The sequence below is a fragment of the Schistocerca serialis genome, chromosome 1 (assembly GCF_023864345.2).
Source record: "Schistocerca serialis cubense isolate TAMUIC-IGC-003099 chromosome 1, iqSchSeri2.2, whole genome shotgun sequence".
Taxonomy (NCBI): Eukaryota; Metazoa; Arthropoda; class Insecta; order Orthoptera; family Acrididae; genus Schistocerca; species Schistocerca serialis.
In genome coordinates, this window is record NC_064638.1 from 691,930,327 (window position 1) to 691,954,072 (window position 23,746).

General features: G+C 41.0%; 1 protein-coding gene across 1 annotated transcript in view; it reads left to right on the forward strand.

The window, feature by feature from the left end:
- Positions 1 to 23,746, forward strand: part of LOC126425550 (pancreatic triacylglycerol lipase-like) — a 239,764-nt gene that overhangs the window by 170,371 nt on the left and 45,647 nt on the right. Inside the window, exon 8 of the mRNA XM_050088316.1 lies at positions 17,752 to 17,890. Within this exon, the coding sequence (XP_049944273.1) occupies positions 17,752 to 17,890 (139 nt within the window). The remainder of the gene's footprint in view (positions 1 to 17,751; positions 17,891 to 23,746) is intronic.

A 23,746-nucleotide genomic window follows, 5' to 3' on the forward strand; every position in this document is an offset into this window, starting at 1 on the left:
TTGATAGGACACTTTCTGAGACATCAAGAGGTCGCCATTTTTATATTGGAGAGAGATGTGGAGCGTAAAAATTATAGAGGGAGACCAAGAGATGAATACGGTAAGCAGCTTCAGAAGGATGTGACTTGCAGTAATTACTGTGAGATGAAGGGGCATGCACAGTATCCAGCAGCATGGATATCTGTATCAAACCAGTCTTTCGACTGAAGACACAACAACGACAATACACGTTATTACGAATACTTTGGACGCTTCAATAGACGTTGTCCCCCTAAATTAATTCTTTCCAATGAATTAAAATCTTGAAATGTGGAGGATTCTAAACCGCTACCTACAGCGTTACAAAACTACCACTTTAACCATTGTGCAGTCCTGGCACTTTTGGTACGCTGACGTTGTGGCACGCCAGGCAACTTATTTTCTTAAAAACCTATAATAGTCGCAGGAACACGACCTTTATTTTTAATCTGTGAGAAGTGTATCATTATTAATAAATACGATATTGCAAGACAAAGTACATAGCGACGATATTCGAAATAATGCTTAAATGTAAATTATTTATGAAATATTTCTGCTCATACTGAAGTGTATTATACAGTTCTAAACTGACAGCTGAAACAATTAATTGAATGATAAAAATTGATCCCATCTCGGAAACACTCGATGTTTAATATGAGTATAGTAAAATCCACAGTTGTCTTCACTAGACCTATGAATTTCGCTGAAATATTTAAAAACTGATCCTAGTTGTAACTGAATGGCCCTAAGCAATATTAACTATTGAGATTGCACTTAATATTTCAGTCAAATCGCGATTAAAATCTTTGTTTACTGTTTTCAGATCACTTAGTCGAGAGTGAATTTGACTTCTGTGGCATACGAATGCTCTCTAGGCTCTGTTACACTTCGTTTCTTGTTGTCTTGTCCGTAGGTTCTTCTTTCTGTCAAGGCGATATGTCACAGCTGTGTGAACCTGATAGAGGTCTCCGGACAACCACGGAGGATGAACACAGGAGAATACTCAGTTGCAGTGATGATCGCCTTTCAGGATCAGCGCATAGATCAGGAACATCTTTCAGCTAAGCGTTAGCAGGTTTACCATACGTCGTCGGCTCTACCAGGAAGTAAGATATGGACGACGAATGAGAAGGCATTTTCCCTTGCCCAAATAGCTCTGCCCATGTATATCATCAAAATGGAGCGAGATTAGACCGTAAATATGCATAGCAGAGATACAGGTGTGGCCAAACATCTGTCACAGTTTGGAGCTGGATGTCAGCAATTGGTTGCAGACTTTTGTAGAAACGTCACCATTCCCTTTTTAACTAAAGGTCATAATGTTTCCTTTTGTTCGTCACAGATTCTAGCAACTTTCTAAGCTTAGAAGACGGGTTCGGAAGGCAAGAAAAATATACCAACGAAATGGCCGAGAGTTTAGACATGACATGCAATAGAGGCAACTAAAAGAAAGGTATATATCTGAGATATGTGATACAAACCAACCGGGAGTGAAAAAAAAATTATGCGATTGTCAAGATCATCGATATACTTGAAGAAATGCATGGTACACAACTTGCCTGAGCAATGGTACTCTGCACTTATTGCTGTAACATGGTTTCATGCTTTCAATTTTTTCTGCTGGCTCAAGTCGGTGTTATGGTCTGAAGCACCATTCTCTGACGTTTGCAAGTCAGCTATGGTATATTTTCTGGTGAAATATCATGTATGATATGTGAAGTTGACACAATATTTTTCAACTGTGAAGATGATCAATGATCTAAACCGGTTCTGAAGAAATATTTTTTCAGACAGAACGTTGTGTACCACGCATTTCTCCAAGAAACAGGGAGTGATTTATTCGTGGAGACCTGGGCACGCCCTATAAATTTATACCTGAGAAAATGAGATATGTGACTCTGCTATCCATAACCCAGACTGAAGGTCAGATGACAAAAAACTGGAAGATGTTTGCGGAAGTTCTCGTTCAGGTTCTTCCTCAAGATGGTGACGAAAAGGACGACAAAGAATATTATGAAAAACAGAGAGGAGCTCCAAGAGCCTTATGACAATACAGCCGCCATATACCGCGTACGAGTATAGAGGTGGTTGAAATCATATTGAAAGGAAAAAAAAAAAAAAAATAGCTCATCGTTTCAGTTGCAAATCAGAGGTGGTGGTACACTCTGTAAGTCATTAAGTAGTTCCTTATATGAGCAGAGTATTCATTGGATGCATAATACAGGGGCGTTTTTCAGAATGCTGGAAGACAGCAGAAGCAGGCATTATAAAAAAAATTGAGGAGTTGAAGATTCCATACTCCCCTAATCATACCAGCCTGTCTGTAAGAAATGTTATTCGTAATATTTTGTAAAAATTGGTAATCTGTAGATTAAAATGTCTCAGTATTCTGACGGGATTAGATAATGCTCAGTATGGTTCCAGGGCAGCTGAAAATATGGAGCACGCAATTAATGAGGTGAGAAAATTGGTATAAACGGTAGAGACAAAAATTAAATAGCTCATAGACTTATCTTGATGTTTAGGGCATTTGATAACTTACAGCATCCTTCATTCTTAGGAGAACGGGTTACACTATAATGTTATACTATTGTCTACTGAGTTACTGCAGAGACCGATGCGTGACACTGTGAAGTTTCACATCAACAGTTAGCAAACATATTACGAAAAGATGCACTCGGTGATCTGTTCGCGGCCCTGAATTCTAGGATGTTGACTTAGACTCACTTCTGGATAAATTAGAAAACGATCAATACTTACTGAGACTTGTTAGACACTCAGTGTCAACACGGAATAAGTAGCAAGGAGAGGTAGTCGGGTAATGTATAAAATTATTAATATGGGGCAAATGAGATATTGTCTGTTCCGAAGAGAAATTTCACTTCTCCACGAGTCTGTACTAAACGCAGGCGTGCGCTGCGGTGTCAGTGTTAGGCATACTGACTAGGAAGTGAGAAGAAAGTTCTTTTTGAGTCATCAGTCTTCTGACTGGTCTGATGTGGTCCCGCCACGAATGCCTCTCTTGTGTCAACCTCTTCATCTCAGAGTATCACTTGCAATCTACGTCCTCAATTATTTTCTGGATATATTCCAACCTATGTCTTCCTCCACAGTTTTTACCCTCAACAGCTCCCTTTAATACCACGGAAGTTATTCCGTGATGTCTTAACAGATGTCGTTCACCCTGTCCCTTCTTCTTGTCTATGTTTTCCATGTATACCTTTACTCTCAGATTCTGCGGAGAACCTCCTCGTTCCTTACCTTATCAGTCCACCTAATTTTCAACATTCTTCTGTAGCACCACATCTCACAGTCTTCGATTCTCTTCTGTTCCGGTTTTCCCACAGCCCATGTTTCGCTACCATACACAGCTGTGTGTCAAACTCACATTCTCAAAAATTTCTTTCTACAGTTGAGGTCTAGATCAGTACTAGTAGATTTTTCTTGGATAGGTATGCCCTTCTGCTAGCGCTAGTCTGCTTTTAAATGTCCTCCTTGCTCCGTCAATCATGGGTTACTGCAAAACTGGGAACTGCAAAAGATAGGAATTCAAGGAGATGGGACCTGGATAAACTGAAAGAACCAGAGGCTGTAGAGAGTTTCAGGAAGAGCATTAGGTAACGATTGAAAAGAAAAGTGGCAAGAGATATAGTAGAAGAATAATGGGTGGCTTTGAGAGATGAAATAGTGAAGGCAGCAGAGGATCAAGTAGGTAAAAAGACAAGGGCTAGTAGAAATCCATGGGTAGCAGAAGAGATATTGAATTTAATTGACGAAAGGAGAAAATATAAAAAAGTAGTAAATGGAGCAGGCGAAAAGGAATACAAATGTCTCCAAAATGAGATCGACAGGAAGTACAAAATGGCTGAGCAGGGATGCCTAGAGAAGAAATGTAAGGATGTAGAAGCTTGTATCACTAGGGGTAAGATTAGATACTGCCTGCAGGAAAATTAAAGAGACCTTTGGAGGAAAGAGAGCCACCTGTATGAATATCAAGAGCTCAGATGGAAACCCTGTCCCAAGCAAAGGAGTGAAAGCAGAAAGGTGGAAGGAGTAAGTAGAAGATATATACATGGGAGATATACTTGAGGGCAATATTATGTAAATGGAAGAGGACATAGATGAAGATGAAATAGGTGATATGATACTGCGTGAAGAATTTGACAGAGCATTGAAAGACCTAAGTCGAAACAAGGCCCCTGGAGTAGACAAAAAATACCCTCAGACTTCAAGAAGAATATAAGAATTCCAATCCCAAAGAATGTAGGTACTGACAGATGTGAAAATTACCCAACTATCAGGGTAATAAGTAACAGCTGCCAAATACTAACACGAATTCGTTGCAGGCGAAGGGTAAAAATTGGTAGAAGCCGACCTCGGGGAAGATTAGATAGAATTCCGTAAAAATGTGGGAACACGTGAGGCAATACTGATCCTGCGACTTATCTTAGAAGATAGGTTAAGGAAAGGCAAACCTACGATTCCAGCATTTGTAGATTTAGAAAAGCTTTTGCCCATATTGACTGGAATACTCTCCTTCAAATTCTGGAAGTGGCAGGGGTAAAATACAGGGAGCTAAAGGCTATGTACAATTTACACAGATGCCAGATGGCAATTAAAAAGAGTCGAGGGGCATGAAAGGGAAACAGTGGTTGATATGGGAGTGAGACAGTGTTGTAGCCTATCGCCGAAGTTATTCAATCTGCATATTGAGCAAGTAGTAAATGAAACAATAGAAAAATTCGGAGTAGGAATTAAAATCCATGGAGAAGATATCAAAACTTTGAGATTTGCCGACGACATTGCAATTCTGTCAGAGACAGCAAAGGACGTGGAAGAGCAGTTGAACGGAATGGACAGTGTCTTGAAAGGAGGATATAAGATGAACATCAACAAAAGCAAAACCAGGATAATGGAATGTAGTCGAATTAAATCAGGCGATGCTGAGGGAATTAGATTAGGAAATGAGACACTTAAAGTAGTAAACGAGTTTTGCTATTTGGGAAGGAAAATAACTGATGACTGTCGAAGTAGGGAGGATATAAAATGTAGACTGACTACGGCGAGGAAAGCTTTTCTGAAGAAGAGAAATTTGTTAACATCGACTATAGATTTAAGTGTCAGGAAGTCTTTTCTGAAAGTATTTGTATGGACTGTAGCCATGTACGGAAGTGAAACATGGACGATAACTAGTTTAGACAAAAAGAGAATAGAAGATTTTGAAATGTGGTGTTACAGAAGAATTCAGAAGGTTAGACGGGTAGATCACGTAAGTAATGAGGAGGTACTGAATAGAATTGAGAAGAAGAGGAATTTGTGGCACAAGTTGACTAGAAGAGGGGATCAGTTGGTTGGACACGTTCTGAGGCATCAAGGGATCACCAATTTAGTATTGAACGGCAGCGTGGAGGGTAAAAATCGTAGAGGGAGACCAGGAGAGGAATACAGTAAGCAGATTCAGAGGGATGTAGATTGCAGTAGTTATTGGAAGATGAAGAGGATAGAGAATAGAGTAGTATAGAGAGCTGCATCAAACCAGTCTCTGGATTGAAGACCACGACAACAGGTAGCAGAATCCCTTAACTTCGTCTTCTTTGTGATCACTAAACGAGATGTTAAGTTTCTCGCTGTTCATATCTGCTACTTCTCATTACTTTCGTCTTTCTTCGTTTTGTCCTCAGTTGATATTTTGTACTCATTAGACAGTCCATTTTATTCGGCAGATCCTATAATTCTTCTTCTGTTTCACTCAGTACAGCAATGTTGTCAGAGAATCTTGTCATTGATATCCTTTGACTTTGAAATTTAATCTCACTCTCGAATTTTCGTTTTATTTCCGTCAATGGTTATTCGATCTTTAGATTATACCCTTTTTAATCCGAGTACATCGTGCTTGGTCATCCACTCTTATTGTGCCCTATTGATTCTTGTGCATATTATTTCCTATTAGTTCGTGTATATATTATGTATTACCCGACTTATCTATAGCTATCCCTATTTTTCTCAGAATTTCGAACATCTTGCACTATTTGAAATTGCCGAACGCTTTTTCGAGGTTGACAAATCCTATGAACGTGTCTTGAATTTTCTTTAGTCTTGCTTCCGTTATCAACCGCAGTGTCATAACTGCTCCTCTGGTGCCTTTACCTTTCCTCAAGCCGAACTGATCGTCGTTTAACACATTGTCAATCTTCTTTTGAGAGAAGTATATCAGGGAATTCTGCCAAGAAGCAATAGAGCCTTCAGTAGTACATCTACAGACGTACCAACTATATTAATAGGCTAGTGCTCCTCCCCCCCCCCCCCCCCCATGAACCATGGACCTTGCCGTTGGTGGGGAGGCTTGCGTGCCTCAGCGATACAGATAGCCGTACCGTAGGTGCAACCACAACGGAGGGGTATCTGTTGAGAGGCCAGACAAACGTGTGGTTCCTGAAGAGGGGCAGCAGCCTTTTCAGTAGTTGCAAGGGCAATAGTCTGGATGATTGACTGATCTGGCCTTGTAACAATAACCAAAACGGCCTTGCTGTGCTGGTACTGCGAACGGCTGAAAGCAAGGGGAAACTACAGCCGTAATTTTTCCCGAGGGCATGCAGCTTTACTGTATGATTACATGATGATGGCGTAATCTTGGGTAAAATATTCCGGAGGTAAAATAGTCCCCCATTCGGATCTCCGGGCGGGGACTACTCAAGAGGATGTCGTTATCAGGAGAAAGAAAACTGGCGTTCTACGGATCGGAGCGTGGAATGTCAGATCCCTTAATCGGGCAGGTAGGTTAGAAAATTTAAAAAGGAAAATGGATAGGTTGAAGTTAGATATAGTGGGAATTAGTGAAGTTCGGTGGCAGGAGGAACAAGACTTCTGGTCAGGTGACTACAGGGTTATAAACACTAAATCAAAAAAGGGTAATGCAGGAGTAGGTTTAATAATGAATAGGAAAATAGGAATGCGGGTAAGCTACTACAAACAGCATAGTGAACGCATTATTGTGGCCAAGATAGATACGAAGCCCACACCTACTACAGTAGTACAAGTTTATATGCCAACTAGCTCTGCAGATGACGAAGAAATTGAAGAAATGTATGATGAAATAAAAGGAATTATTCAGATTGTGAAGGGAGACGAAAATTTAATAGTCATGGGTGACTGGAATTCGAGTGTAGGAAAAGGGAGAGAAGGAAACATAGTAGGTGAATATGGATTGGGGGACAGAAATGAAAGAGGAAGCCGCCTGGTAGAATTTTGCACAGAGCACAACATAATCATAACTAACACTTGGTTTAAGAATCATAAAAGAAGGTTGTATACATGGAAGAACCCTGGAGGTACTAAAAGGTATCAGATAGATTATATAATGGTAAGACAGAGATTTAGGAACCAGGTTTTAAATTGTAAGACATTTCCAGGGGCAGATGTGGACTCTGACCACAATCTATTGGTTATGACCTGTAGATTAAAACTGAAGAAACTGCAAAAAGGTGGGAATTTAAGGAGACGGGACCTGGATAAACTAAAAGAACCAGAGGTTGTTCAGAGATTCAGGGAGAGCATAAGGGAGTAATTGACAGGAATGGGGGAAATAAATACAGTAGAAGAAGAATGGGTAGCTTTGAGGGATGAAGTAGTGAGGGCAGCAGAGGATCAAGTAGGTAAAAAGACGAGGGCTAGCAGAAATCCATGGGTAACAGAAGAAATATTGAATTTAATTGATGAGAGGAGAAAATATAAAAATGCAGTAAGTGAAACAGGCAAAAAGGAATACAAACGTCTCAAAAATGAGATCGACAGGAAGTGCAAAATGGCTAAGCAGGGATGGCTAGAGGACAAATGTAAAGATGTAGAGGCCTATCTCACTAGGGGTAAGATAGATACCGTCTACAGGAAAATTAAAGAGACCTTTGGAGATAAGAGAACGACTTGTATGAATATCAAGAGCTCAGATGGAAACCCAGTTCTAAGCAAAGAAGGGAAAGCAGAAAGGTGGAAGGAGTATATAGAGGGTCTATACAAGGGCGATGTACTTGAGGACAATATTATGGAAATGGAAGAGGATGTAGATGAAGATGAAATGGGAGATACGATACTGCGTGAAGAGTTTGACAGGGCACTGAAAGACCTGAGTCGAAACACGGCCCCCGGAGTAGACAACATTCCATTGGAACTACTGACGGCCGTGGGAGAGCCAGTCCTGACAAAACTCTACCATCTGGTGAGCAAGATGTATGAAACAGGCGAAATACCCTCAGACTTCAAGAAGAATATAATAATTCCAATCCCAAAGAAAGCAGGTGTTGACAGATGTGAAAATTACCGAACTATCAGCTTAATAAGTCACAGCTGCAAAATACTAACACGAATTCTTTACAGACGAATGGAAAAACTAGCAGAAGCCAACCTCGGGGAAGATCAGTTTGGATTCCGTAGAAACACTGGAACACGTGAGGCAATACTGACCTTACGACTTATCTTAGAAGAAAGATTAAGGAAAGGCAAACCTACGTTTCTAGCATTTGTAGACTTAGAGAAAGCTTTTGACAATGTTGACTGGAATACTCTCTTTCAAATTCTGAAGGTGGCAGGGGTAAAATACAGGGAGCGAAAGGCTGTTTACAATTTGTACAGAAACCAGATGGCAGTTATAAGAGTCGAGGGACATGAAAGGGAAGCAGTGGTTGGGAAGGGAGTAAGACAGGGTTGTAGCCTCTCCCCGATGTTGTTCAATCTGTATATTGAGCAAGCAGTAAAGGAAACAAAAGAAAAATTCGGGGTAGGTATTAAAATTCATGGAGAAGAAATAAAAACTTTGAGGTTCGCCGATGACATTGTAATTCTGTCAGAGACAGCAAAGGACTTGGAAGAGCAGTTGAATGGAATGGACAGTGTCTTGAAAGGAGGATATAAGATGAACATCAACAAAAGCAAAACAAGGATAATGGAATGTAGTCTAATTAAGTCGGGTGATGCTGAGGGAATTAGATTAGGAAATGAGGCACTTGAAGTAGTAAAGGAGTTTTGCTATTTGGGGAGCAAAATAACTGATGATGGTCGAAGTAGAGAGGATATAAAATGTAGGCTGGCAATGGCAAGGAAAGCGTTTCTGAAGAAGAGAAATTTGTTAACATCCAGTATTGATTTAAGTGTCAGGAAGTCATTTCTGAAAGTATTTGTATGGAGTGTAGCCATGTATGGAAGTGAAACATGGACGATAAATAGTTTGGACAAGAAGAGAATAGAAGCTTTCGAAATGTGGTGATACAGAAGAATGCTGAAGATTAGATGGGTAGATCACATAACTAATGAGGAAGTATTGAATAGGATTGGGGAGAAGAGAAGTTTGTGGCACAACTTGACCAGAAGAAGGGATCGGTTGGTAGGACATGTTCTGAGGCATCAAGGGATCACCAATTTAGTATTGGAGGGCAGCGTGGAGGGTAAAAATCGTAGAGGGAGACCAAGAGATGAATACACTAAGCAGATTCAGAAGGATGTAGGTTGCAGTAGGTACTGGGAGATGAAAAAGCTTGCACAGGATAGAGTAGCATGGAGAGCTGCATCAAACCAGTCTCAGGACTGAAGACCACAACAACAACAACAAGTGCTCCTAGGAAATACAAATCAGAAAAATGTTTCCATTTGTTGACTGAACAAAAAATAATACGGAAGAACGCGCGAAGCTCTGGGGAACCAGCATCAAATCCGTGAGTAACAAAGAATTTAGTATTTGAGGAATGGCAGCAGAGATGGAGTTCCTCAGGCACAGGATGCAAAATGCTTCTGTTTCTTCCTTATGTACACGAGAGACTTCAGATAACACATTTTGAGCCAAGTATGGGACCGGTTCACTACGTTTCCGGGCATGGGACACACATTATATATTTGAAAACAATTGATAAAAGGGCAACGATCAGGTGTGACTGTGGTGAAATTGTCATTGCAGTTCATGTGCAATGGTAATGTCCATTACTTGGTGATATTGCATGGAGTGCTAAGCAGGCTGTAAGAGGTAAAACTGTTTACGACGTACAGTAAAAGACCACTTTGATACACTAAATTTCTATATGATCCTATCTCAGGAAAAGCTAGGCTTAACTGTAGCCAACAGACACCACAGCAGAGACTTGTGAGGTCCGTAAACAAAAGGAAGCCTGATATCTATACGATAACTTGAACCAATAGGGGAAGAGTGGGGAGATGCCCAGAAGCGTACGTAAGAGGAATTAGAAGAATAATTGAAAGATGTGTCATGCGCTCTGGTCTTTTGCTGTGCTATTTGGAGGCAGCAGGATTTTGCTGGAATTGGCAGCGTAGCCGATCTGGTACGAAGCGTACAGAAAAACGAGATGTATTCCGACAGCAGTGAAATGGCTGTGTATGTGTTTATTTTAGACTAGTGTCATAGGTGTAAAGAGAACAGTAAAGTCAGTCGAAACAGTTTGAAATAACGAAAATCGATGTCTCATTTTCTGTCAAAGTAAAGGAACACGCAACTGAGAGCGGAAAGAATGTCAAAGGAAAATTTCCTGTAGAGTAGCGTGTAGATAGCCATCTGAATGTTAGAGCGATAATAGCAAAAAGAAATAAAGATAAGGAAATGTTCAGAATAGAAGAAAAAGAAATAGATTATCATCAGGTTTCACGTAAATGTTATTCTATACGTAATGGTCCGTTTATGTCCTCAAGAAAGTGGAATATGGTAAATAAAAGCACCTACATCGACAACATTTAAATTACTATTATGCAGTTTACATGCAGGTCTTGGCAGAAGATTCACAGAACCACTTTCATGCCATTTCTCGACCTTTCCACTCTCGAATAGCACGTGGAAAGAACGAATAAGTAAATATGTGCATGTGAGCTTTGATTTCTCTTTGTTTATTACGACCATAGATACTGGAATACACGCTTACTTCAGAGTGAACCCAACCAGAGCTCTATAGCCCGCAATTGCCACAACATTTTGTGTTATAATTGGTTCACTAGCGACAGCAAGGTTGTTTACGGCAGTGTGAATTTTTGTTAGTAACTGGTGATTGAATACAGATTTACGCTGTAATTATCAATTTACTCATGGATTTTTTAGAGTAAGTTTTTAAGTGAAAAACAATGGCTGGGTGCGCGGTCACCAGTTGTGCTAAACAGAGCAGACAACTAAGTAAGTCAGGAATTAAGTTTCATATATTTCCTAATAACAATGAATCGAAACGAAAATGGATAAATGTAAACGTGCAGATTCGTTTTCAGTTGAAAATGTTCATGTCTGCTCAATGCATTTTACTGATTCCGATTATGAAACTGATTTGAAAAGTGAACTGTCGAAGTTGAAGACTGACGCTGCTGCAGCTCTAAACCTACAATCCTCTAGCGCAGTAATGAGCGTAATAATGAGAGAAGGAAATAGGGACAAAAACGAAGCTACTGTAAAGGTGAAGATATTTGACAGGTAAATATACTATCAACTAATGAAGGAATTGGTACTAGATGAGACTTTAACGGTGAAAACAAACACTGCTGTGAGGCGACATTGCGTGCTCACGTCAATAATTAGAAATTATGGAAACAGAAATAAAAGACCTTAGGTATAAAAATGCAGATTTAACGCACCGTCTTTCGATGTAGCGCTGAGTTACTGAAATTAAAACGTGTTCAGAAAGTTATTCAGGGCCTTTTTAATGACATCAACAAAAGTGCTTGTGAAAGCAATGTGTACTAACCGTCACGTGAAGACACTGGAAAGGCTGCATCTTTACGTTGCCTATCTGTGACCACTCTTTGCGTGCCACCAAAAGAATTAAGCTTTGATTTTGAGCCGTAATGCGAGCGAAATCCAGTCAGGTAGTACATCAAAGAATGGGAAAGAGTATGATGCCTTAACTACTAATATATTGGCGCAAACTCGAACTACGAGTATAGAACCATTATCTTCTGAGCATCAAGACACTTATTGTCTACAGGAAAGTAGATGAGACAACAAGGAAGTTTAAGAGTCCATTTGAGAGGTCCGAGAAAATTTTGAGAACTGCGCCAAATACGAAGGGGAAAATGTTCCATATTTCAAGGAAAATGTTGAGCAGTCAAAAATGACTGCAGGTTATGTTGCTAATAGGGTTAATTGCAAACATCCCGAAGTAGCATATTTGTACGGTAAACCGATTGATCGCGTAAATTTTTCAGGAAAGAACTGGTTTCAAACAATTTAAAGCGGATCTTTAATGAAACAAACTGAAAGATTTATGGAATTTGCTTTGAAAGTGGAAAGGGAATTTCAACAATCCCATGGTAATACATTGACCTAACCCAAAAGTTTCTTTTCAATGTTAAAGGACATAATAAATGAGAATTATCCAGGAATGCAGGACTTTGCTGTAATGTGTTTCGAAAGGACACGAAATTTCATCAGTATGAAAGTTATCAACAAGAAAAAAAATGCAAAGGTAGTAAGCGAACTGAAAGTGAACGAAAGGAAGAACTAAAAAAAAAAGAAAGAAAACAGTAATAGCGCATAACTTCCCACAATAGGAAAAGGAAACCTATTAATACAGTTAGAGTGTATTGTAGGACGTTTCTCCTTACTATAGTTGTATGTAGTATAAAACTGTGTGAGTCTCTTCCCCCAGAAATAATGCAGTGCCCTCCGAGATGGTGAAAGACATTGACGTCGTTCGGAAACTTTACACTAGCATTTCACCGATCACAGAAGAATATAGTCTAACTGATGCAAAACTTAATAATAATAACAATAATAATAGTACAGTAAAACATGGGAAATGTCGAAAACATTCATATGTACGTATGAGTTAAATATGTGCGAGCCGGCCGTTGTGGCCGGGCGGTTCTAGGCGATTCAGTCTGGAACCGCGCGACCACTACTGTCGCAGGTTCGAATCCTGCCTCGGGCATGGATGTGTGTGAAGTCCTTAGGTGAGTTAGGTTTAAGTAGTTCTAAGTTGTACGGCACTGATGACCTCAGATGTTAAGTCCCGTAGTGCTCAGAGCCATTTTTGGATTATGTGAGCCCTGTGTGCCTACAAACTTCAGCGCAATGCGGCGTGGCGAGAGAATTTATGGTGACGTCACAACTCGCAGCCCGCCTGCACGTGACCCCTACCGTGTATTCTAGTGTCCGTGATTACGACTGTAAAATGGGAAGCATGGCTTGCCATAAACTCCACATTGGTTTGTAGGGTACAGAGTTAGATACAGGTTGCGCTTACTGTGGCCAGCCTGTGATCTGCCAATGAACCAGCCTGGTGTTAGCATTATCTACATATATTCACTGTGCCGTATTGCTATCCTAAGACATCACTGCTGTGCCAGATGCACACGACACCCATTCAGAAGCATAGTATTCAAGACATTTGTCCACAAGGACTGTTACGGGCGCTATGGTTCCCGTTCTCGTGTGCCGTGTTTCTGTGTTGGCCTACCACCCTTCAGTCTGCAAATCGTGGCCTCGACGTTGTGTCATTTTCGTTGGTCTCGGAGATATGACTGTGGCAGGAATGGCCATGTTATCTCAGGCAGCCAATACACAAGATGTGTCGTATTTCATTGCAAAAACAGACAGGAGAGAAAATTTGCGAAAATAGAAACAAAAAATTCTCGATAAATACAGATGCGTGAACGATCCGTTTGAGATATAACTCTGAATGTGTGGTTACGATCTGCCACTGAATTCTTTGTGGAATAATACACTAGTTAGTAGAAATGTGTTTGAAATTTGAACTTTTCGATTACGTCACCATTCTAATTGGGCTCACCCACGGTCGACCTTAACAGGAAATACGCACTGCTCCAGCACTTTATTGTACACTAATTCCTGTTAAAGATTTTCGACGTGTCGTCTTGGCATTTGAATGCGATACTCCGCTCTCTCCTGCAGTGAGTTAAGAGCCCTCTCAAACACACTCAAATCATCTAGTAGGTCATGAACAGACTGTGTAGTTCGTTGTTCCGGTTTTTCAGCCGTATCAACACGGGAGTGTTGTACGTTTCACTTCTGGGCAGACCAACTGCAAATCTGAAGTTACTCGTTGTTTATAGCTGTCGACTGATTTGTTTCCAGGCCCCTGTATGAAACTCACAGACTGCTATCCGTAAAAACTGCAACACCGCGAAGGATAGAAAGGAACGAAATTTTACTATAGTGCATATTCAGTATAGTAGGAAGAATAGATAATTAAATTTATAGGTAATTTGGTAGTGTCCAGAAAGCGAAATTTAGAACACGGAGCTGTCTCTTATGGCAGCAACAACGGCTCTATCGTGACTGCTCATCGACTACAACTCAGACTGGATGACGAGTACCAGCACGTCATACATTGCCAGAGTTAATCAATTTCAGTGGCTGGTGGGTGATGGCTTACCAGTCTCTCGATAAAAGGTGAACAGATGTATTCAGTGGGTGAGAGATCTGGGAAACATACTGGTCATGCTATCAGGAGAACATCCTCGGTCAAGTAAGATCAAGAGAGCTCGGGTAACATGTGATCTTGCGTTATCTTGTTGAAAGATAACGTCACTGAAACCTTGAAGATAGAGTACAGCCTCTGGCCCTTGCACCACATAATTTTAATCGGTCATGAGAACCAGAGGTGATCGTGTGAAACGTGAGTCCTATTAGATGACAACTAATAGAAAAATTTACATCTCAGATACTTACTTACTTTCACCTTATCGGCCGTTTCCACCTATCAGCACCAGCCTGTTCTCAGATGCCACAAACTTTTACCTTGCCAGTCTTTCTCAAATAGACTTCTCCTTTTCACGACTTTAACTATAGTTTCCCTCAACATTGATCGCTGTCTCCCATGGCTCATTCTCCCTGCGGGAGACCAGTTGAACAAACACCGTGGCCATCGTCCCTTCACCCATCGGACATATCCTCTCCAAACTATCTCACTGCTCCTATCTCTGACTGGCTCCACCGCATCCATCATCATTCTTAAATATCCACTCCTCAGTCGATCCAAGTGGTTCGCTCTCGTGCTCCACCATAACCCGTCCATTTGGACAATTCCCCCCTTTGCCTCGCATTCAGTGTCAAACACTGAGCCTATTTTACAATGGTTTCAACCGCAGCAAGTAGCGCTACTATGTTTGTTCGTCTGCATATGTGACGACTCTGAAAGACACCATTTAATAATCAAATAGCTACCCACTCTTGACTTATCCTCTGGGATACGTCCACGTCACACTGGCTAGTCTTGTCAATTAGTGAACCCAGGTACTTGAATACTTACATATTTCTTCCCCGACCAGACCTTCAAAGTCCAAGTTCTCACCTTGCCTATTTCCAAGGACAATCCTGTTTTATCTGCGATGACTCTTATTTCCCATTGTTTACAAGCATCCATTAATTTTTTCACTTGATACATGGGGTCATCCTTATCCAGGGCCTTAAATAGTTGTATATATATATATATATATATATATATATATATATATATATAATGGATGCTTATAAACAATGGGGACTAACAGTCACATATCCCATGAATTGATTGCTCTGCTCAATGAAAAGATTCCTTAAAAAATTATGTCTTTACCTGGCAACCAGGAATAGTCTGTCAGATCATGCGATCTTACGCCTTGCGACCTTTTTTTGTGGGGATTTGTGAAATCAAAAGTGTACGTGAACAAACCACATATCACCAAATGAAGGATGAAATTGAGAGTGTTATAACTGGCGTCCCACCGGATGTTTATGAAATCATCATCGAGAACTTCAATGAAAGCATTTCTCGTTGCCGCGCGGCCTTGTGTGGTCATATGGAAGATATACTTTTTCATATATAAACGGGAGAAGTTACTTAATGTGATTGTAAAAAAAATTACATTTTCAATAAGTTTTGCATGCTTTATAGCATTTTAATATTCATCCCTACTTCCCAGACACCCTCTAGTTAGAGCAATCTTTCATACTGAAGTCGTTGGCGGTTCGTAGCCACACTGCCGAAATTATCTCGCAAACAGCCCGTTTGCGGATACATTTGCGATTCGCTGATAGAGGTTTAATCATAGGACAGGTTTGCTCGGACACAGAGATCCTTACTGGTAAGCCATTGAACTTTTATTTACAAAATTTTACTTGCACAGTAAATAACTACAATAAAAGTGTTGCATTTGTGCTTGAGCAGATACTTTGTTTCATAACTCGATTAACCTAGCTAGTAGTGCCACGATGAGGATGCGCATCAGGTTTGCTTCAAATACACGCTGTAACGGTCGTGAGCATTAGTTCCATTTGAGACTGGACGTGACGAGCTGACAGTAGTCAAGAATGCCTTCAAAATGACAGAGATACCATTATCAACACCTCACTGAGTTTGAACGAGGTTGTGTAATAGGGCTACGAGAAACTGGATATTCTTTCTTCGTTATTGCAGGAAAACTTGGCAGGAATATAATCACTATAAGTGGCTGCTGGCAGCGGTGATCAGGAGAAAGTACTATCGCAAGAAGACCGGGGTCCGGACGGCCACGTGGCACCGTCGTGAGGGGAGCCCATCTTGTTCGGCGTATGGTCCTGGTGGATTGTACTGTATTTGCAGCAGTAATGTGAACAGACATTGGCACCACAGTGACACAACGAACTGTCCCAAAGCTCCGAGCCACACGCCCTGTAGCTTGCATTCCACTGACCGCAAACCACCACCATTTTCGTCTTCAGTGTGTCAAGTGAGAGGGTGGAAGTCTATTGTTTTTTCTGATGAAAGCTGCTTCTACCTCCGTGCCAGTGACGGCTGTGTGTTTGTCAGAAGGAGGCCAGTTGAGGGCCTATAACCAACATTGGACCTACACGTGGAGTTATTATCTGGGGTGTAAACTCATATGACAGCAGGAGCACTCTCGTGGTTATCCCACGCACCTTAAGTGCAAATCCGTACGTCAGTCTGATGATTCGAGCTGTTGTCCTGCCATTCATGAACAGTATTTCAGGCGGTGATTTCCAACAGGATAGCCCTCGCCCGCATACCGCTGTTGTAACTCAGCATGCTCTACAGAGTATCGACATGTTGCTTTGGTCTGCTCGATCACCAAATCTGTCTCCAATCGAGTACATACGGGACATCATAGGACGACAATTCCAGCAGCATCCACAAACAGTATTAGCCGTCCATATATCGACCAGCCAAGTGCAACAGTCATGAAACTCCATCCCACAAACTGACATACGGCATCAGTACAACTCAATGCATACATCAGAATGAAATTTTCACTCTGCAGCGGAGTGTGCACTGATTTTGAAGCTTTCTGGCAGATTAAAATTGTGTGCCGAACTGAGACACGAATTCGGGACCTTTGCCTTTCGCGGGAAATGCTCTATCAGCTGAGCTACCCAAGCGTGACTCACGACCCCTCCTCACAATTTTACTTCCGCCAGTACCTCGTCTCCTACCCGAGATCGAGTCTCGGTCTGACACACAATTTTAATCTGCGAGGAAGTTTCAATATATACATGTTGGCATGCGTGCATACAACACTGTGGCGATTACACTGGTTATTATTGTACCAGAAGTTCACATATGCAATGTCTTATCTCACACTTACATTAACCTGTGGCCTTGCAATGTTAATCACTTAAATACGTTACTTGTACAAATGCATTCCAGAAATTTCATTACTCTGTATTAGTTATTTTTGGTGTTGCGATTTTTTCCCCGTCAGTGTAGGCATGTATGAATGACAGAGGAAGTAAACCTACCGGAAGACGCGATTCTCCTGTTGCAGGGCCAGTGTATTTCATGTGGCAACAACATGGAGCGATGTGCTGTCATGGGAATGGATGCGGACAAGTTCATGCCAGCTGAGGGCTTCTCCCGGAACTCAAGCTTCTTCCTGACGACCGCAAACGAGCCGCCCTTCTGCCGTATGTATACCAAATCCATGTATTGGGGCCTCAGTGACATTGATGCTGCACTGGCTTCACTCGCAGCACTTCTCGCGTTCAATGTATCTGATGTATCTTTAAAAACGTGATCTTTGCCACTGATTTATTGTAAACTGTTTTTGGGGACACGTTTAAATTCTGAGGTCGAATCTTTCTTCATTTCTCAATGTATCCTGTACTGCATTGATCAGCGAAGGCTGCTGCTGCGTTTATATTGTTACGGATAATTGGGAGAATAAATAGAAAGAAACGGTATAAACCATGTAGTGAGATAGTCTCTACTCTTCTCAAACAGTAACAAGGAAGAGTCATTGCTGAACAATCAAATCCAGAAATGTGACAGTGTGTTATCTACAATGTCGCATACCTGCACCGTGCAACACACTGCTGAGAGGTTTTCAGTGCGTCCCAGGACATTGTCGCTTGGCGGACGAAGAGCTGTGATATTTTTCCATTTACGTTGACGTTCTATTATTTCAGAGTATCTAGTAGTAGGCTTACATAGTATAGTAAAATAATGGAAAATTCAATGTTGAATAATGTGAATACTATTATGCTTTCGGCCAACAAGGCCTTCGTCGGAAATAGACTAAACACACACGCACACACACACACACACACACACACACACACACACACACACACAGGCAAAGCAAACTCATACACACATGACAGCAGTCCCTGGTTGCTGACGCCAGACCAGTAGCCACAGACTGGTCAAGTGTGTGTGTGTGTGTGTGTGTGTGTGTGTGTGTGTGAGAGAGAGAGAGAGAGAGAGAGAGAGAGAGTGTGTGATGCGTTTGCGTGAGTGTGTGTGTGTGATGCATTTGCGTGAGTGTGTGTGTGTTTGTTGCTTATTTCCAATGAAGGTCTTGTTGGCCGAAAGCTTATTTTCTAATAGTCTTTTTGTTGTGCCTATCTGCTACTAAGCATCTCCTCTATATGATGAAAAGCAGCTATCCTTTTCATAATATTGATAGTATTAGTAGTCTTACGCGCATCCATAAAATTTAGCATTAATATACCTGTGTAGAGCTTAGAAGTGATTATTAAATCAATTCGAAAAACGTGCGCGTGCCACCAATCTTTTTTTCATTTTTATCTTTTAGTTTGCAGCCCTGTAATAATACTCGTCCAGACAGAAATTTTGTTATCCAATCTGTAGTACAACTCTGAGACGAAAGACGATATCCTGAAATTCCTGTTTTGATGATAAATCGAACGTTGTCTCAGCAGCGGCTATAGAATGGCGCTATATATTCAAACTTCCTGGTTTCCCGCCAAAATTTGTCGTCATATTAAGCGAAAGCGAATGAATAACATCATCATCTATTTACATCTTATGTTATAACCAGATATGACGAAATTCTGTGGATGTTGCCCTCTCCAGAACTGGGAACTGCGACACTTTAGATAGTCCAGGTCGTGTTATGTGCCTAAGCCATTTTTGCTTTCCTATTTAGAATCACCTCGTAAACCGATTTTTGCCAATAGGGGGGTGGTTCAAGAAAACATTGTTTCTGTCTAGAACAGATTTTTAATTTGAATACATCGAAGCATACAAGGCAGTCCAGAGTGTAGGGCTATATGATAATATTTTTTATTTTAATTTTAAAGAACTATATGACTCACTTGATGGGCACTATTCTTTAATATTCGGGAAGAGTTAAGAGTGGGCCACTGATCCAACAACCTGGTACAAGAGATTCTGAGAAGCACACCTAGAAAGTAGTACTGTCGACTGAAATATCCGAACAATTCCAGAACAAAACTCGTTTCAGGAGAGATTAAATACTTGTTCAATTCTTTTCAATTATGCTTTGGGAAACATTGCAGGTGGGTCGGTGTGCACGCGGTACTGAGTCCGTTTTCGAAACGGAGCAGAAGGATACAGCCGATAATTAGGAAAAGAAGACTGCTGTTCTTTGGGTACATAAACAAGAAGGACAATGACAGTTGAATAAGACGATATGTAACTCTCCAAAATTCTTGCCCTCCGCACAAAAAAGCGATACTGAATCAAGAATGTACGAAGGATCTGCAACAAACAAATAATGCAGAAAAACATAAATAATAACACAGACGAATTCACCCAAATTGTCCATAAATGCCAGGCGTTCAGAGTGGAACAAAAATCTGGAAGACGTTGATCATTTCTGTTGGAAAAAAGAAAGAAGACCTTTCCTAATTAGCTCAATACATATTTTCAGATTGTTTAAGTCGCCATGAGAACTTCTTCGAAGGATAAGATTTTGTTACATCCTTCCCCCTATCTTGTTCCAAGTAAGAAAAAACAAGCTGAGCACAACTTCTGCTCAATCGGACAGCTCCTAAGCCATATTCCTTGGCGTTAGTTACTTTCAAAAGGTGGCATACTCTTTGCCACTTTCTTTTTTGTTTTCTAAAGACAGATTTATGGTGTTGCATGAAGGCGACAAAAAATCTGAATAAAAGTCCCAAAACCTTGAACAAAAAATTCCAAAAAGTATTTTTCAGAAATTTCCAAGAAACATGAAAAATTTTTTTAAAATAATGTTCGTGGTTTTTATTTGCAACTCCTGCGGAATCGAAACATAAGTTGCGCCAAAAGATATTAAACATGAGTTTCTTCTAAAAGGGAATTTAGAAGCACTTGGATATGTAAAACAAATTGTACCTTGGTTTTACCTTTTGTGAGAATATTGTTAATGCTTATTCTCCTCAACATCGTTTACAATAAGTATCTTCTGTTATTTTTAAGTCCCGCTTTCGTAATCAGGATCATCTTTCCATGTTGAAGGATCTTCATTAAGTTAGTTGGTGTTGACAGAAAATGCTCTGTAGAAAATTTTCTACAAGGAGTTACAAATGTGGAATTGTGTAATTTCTCCAAATGTAAAAATGTAGCGTTGTATGACTACAGCATCAGTGAATCACATTTAGAATCGTTCAACTCATACAAATACCTGTGTGTAACAGTTTGTAGGGATGTGAAATGGAATGATCACCTAAACTCAGTCGTAACTAGGTGACAGTCTTCGGTTCATTTGTAGGATACAAGGAAAATACGATCAGTCTACGAAGAAGACTGCTTAGAGTCTACTTGTTTGGCCCGCCGTAGAATATTATTCAGGTGTGTGTGACCCGTACCAAATGGACATAACAGGGGATACTGAACGTATACAAAGAAGTCCCAATAAACATCTTTAAGTGAGAAATGTACAGTATCCTCCTAGCCACTGCTACAGTAAAGCTCGTGAAGACAAAACTGACGAGACTGGACTAATTAGAGCACGCATAGAACAGAAGTTGTAAGCAATCGTTCCTCAAGCTGCACAGAAACTCTAACAACTGGTACAATGGGAAGCATCCTCTGCCATTCACTTCACAGTGGTTTGCAGGGTATATATGAATATAGATACAGATTTTAAGACACTGCATTGCTACCAAATACACTCGCAAGTGTGTGGTTGAATGTCTGATGCTCCAACGCAGTTTCACCGCACAGCTGGCAAGGATGCTAAACAGGGGATATTTCGATTCTTGTGCATTAAGTTTCTATGAATAGCGTTCCGTGTACTCAGCTGGACAGTAAATATGAGTCGTAGACAGGCGCGTAAGCAATGTACGCAGATACCATCTTCATATATATATTCACCGGCCGTTTGACCATTTTCTTCTGTGCGGATGCACAAATAGTGCCCGAACTCTTACGGGAATCGGCAGTAAAGCAGCAAGTAGTGAGTATAATGGGCAGGGGAACTATGAATATAATGCCGGACAATAAGTTGCGAATGTGGGTCTCACGGGAGGCGTGCCAGAGATAAGTCCCTGCAGTCGCACTGTCCTCTGTGTCCTCGGTGGCTCAGATGGATAGAGCGTCTGCTATGTAAGTAGGAGATTCCGGGTTCGAGTCCCGGTCGGGGCACACATTTTCAGCTGTCCCCTTTGACTTATATCACGCCTGTATGCAGCTAAGGGTATTCATTCCATTGTAATTTCAATGTACGCAGATGTCAGCATTTGAGAGGGGACGTGTAGTTTGGCACAAATAAGCCGGCTGTAGTAATTGGCCTATCACTCGACGTTTGAATAGGAACAATGCCACTATTCGACGATGTTGGCAAGAATGGGTAAACTGTGGACGAACACAGAGTCGAGAAGGAAGCTATCGACCTGGAGAGACGACATAACGTGAGGACCGAGCAATCGATCTGAAGTGCACCTGGTGCTTCAGAGACCACAAGCACCATTAATAGGCGGCTCACAGAAATGGGGCTCAGCCCACGGTGCCCTCACACCGATTAGTATTCTCCTCTCTACACTAACAAGCCCGTCTGCAGTGGTGTCGGGAACATTCGGCCTGGAATCTCAGTGACTGGAGGGGAATTGTCTTCAGTGACGATTCTCGTTTCGAACTGAGCCCCTGTCACTAGCGAAGACGTGTCTGGAGAAGACCCAGACAGCGGTATGATTCCAACACGATTGTCGCCCGCCCTACTACCCAAAAGCCAGGAGTGATCGTTCAGCGTGTCATTTCATTTCAGAGCGGTGCCCTTTGACTGCCACCCGCAGCACCCTTACAGCACAGCGATACGTCGACGATATTGAACGAGCCGTTTCGTTGCCTTTTACGTCAAGCCATCCTGAGCTTAAATTTCAGCACACGACGAGAGCTTCTACTGCTTGTTTTTGTGCTTGCCGAATTCTACGTTTGCCAACTAGGTAGCCAGATTTCTCTCCAATTGAGAACGTTTGGAACATTATGGGCAGGTCCTTCAAACCAGCTCGTGATTTTGACGGCCTAATGCGTCAGTTAGACAGAATTTGGCACGACATCTCTCAGGAAGACATTCGAGTACCCTGTCAATAAATGCCAAGCCGAATAACTACTTGCATAAGCGCCAGAGGTGAACCAACGTGATATTGACTTGTTCAATTTGTGAAGTTAGTGTTCTTGAATAAATCATCAAATTCCTTCTGAAATTATAAGCATTTGCTTTTGTGTACATGTACACCACATCTACCGATTTTCGTCCCATTCGTGGTGATTTTTTTTGTGATGGAATGTGTATAAACTTCTTTGACCACGTTTCTCTAAATGTGACGACGGCAAGGGATGTACAACAGGTCGCAACTGAACAATTGTCTAGATATCTAAAGGCACCATTTAGTCAACCTGTATTGTTTAATGTTGTATCACGATTTGGTTGGTTACACCTCACTTCTCCACTATTTGGAAAATAATTAAACAGAGCACACAATATTAAAGAACGCAGAAGTTACAAAATAAATTTAGCGAACAATAAAAAATCTTTCCAACCAAAGATGATGTTCTTGGTGAATATCGCAGTTATTAAAACAAACGAAGGAAATATTTTTACATTTATTGTTGCCTACATCTCCATTCCAATAATTGGAACCAAACTTCCCTCTAATAGCAAGTTTAAACGATTTCTTCTACAATTTGAGAGTTGTATAGCTTATAACAAAGGAAAGAGGGTAACTGGCGGCTCAAGAAGTTATCACTACCGCTCATCAGTTTGGCTGATCCAGCATCAACAAGTGATAGTAGTGATGCTAATGTCAGAGAGATGGCGTCTGTCAGATTCAACGAAGATCAGAGCACCAGTAGTTTCATAAAAGAAGCGAAACGTATAGGACTAAAAACAAAGTGCCATTCATTTAGTTGCAAAGACGAAGCTTACATCCATGAAAATCTAAACTAACTTCTTTTTCTGTCGGTATTTTCCTGTTTGTTTCCCGCCCCGATAAACTTATAACATTTGAAAAAACCTTAGTATAGTAAATCAGAAGGAAGGCCCAAAATCAGTTAGAAGAAGTCTGAAAATGATG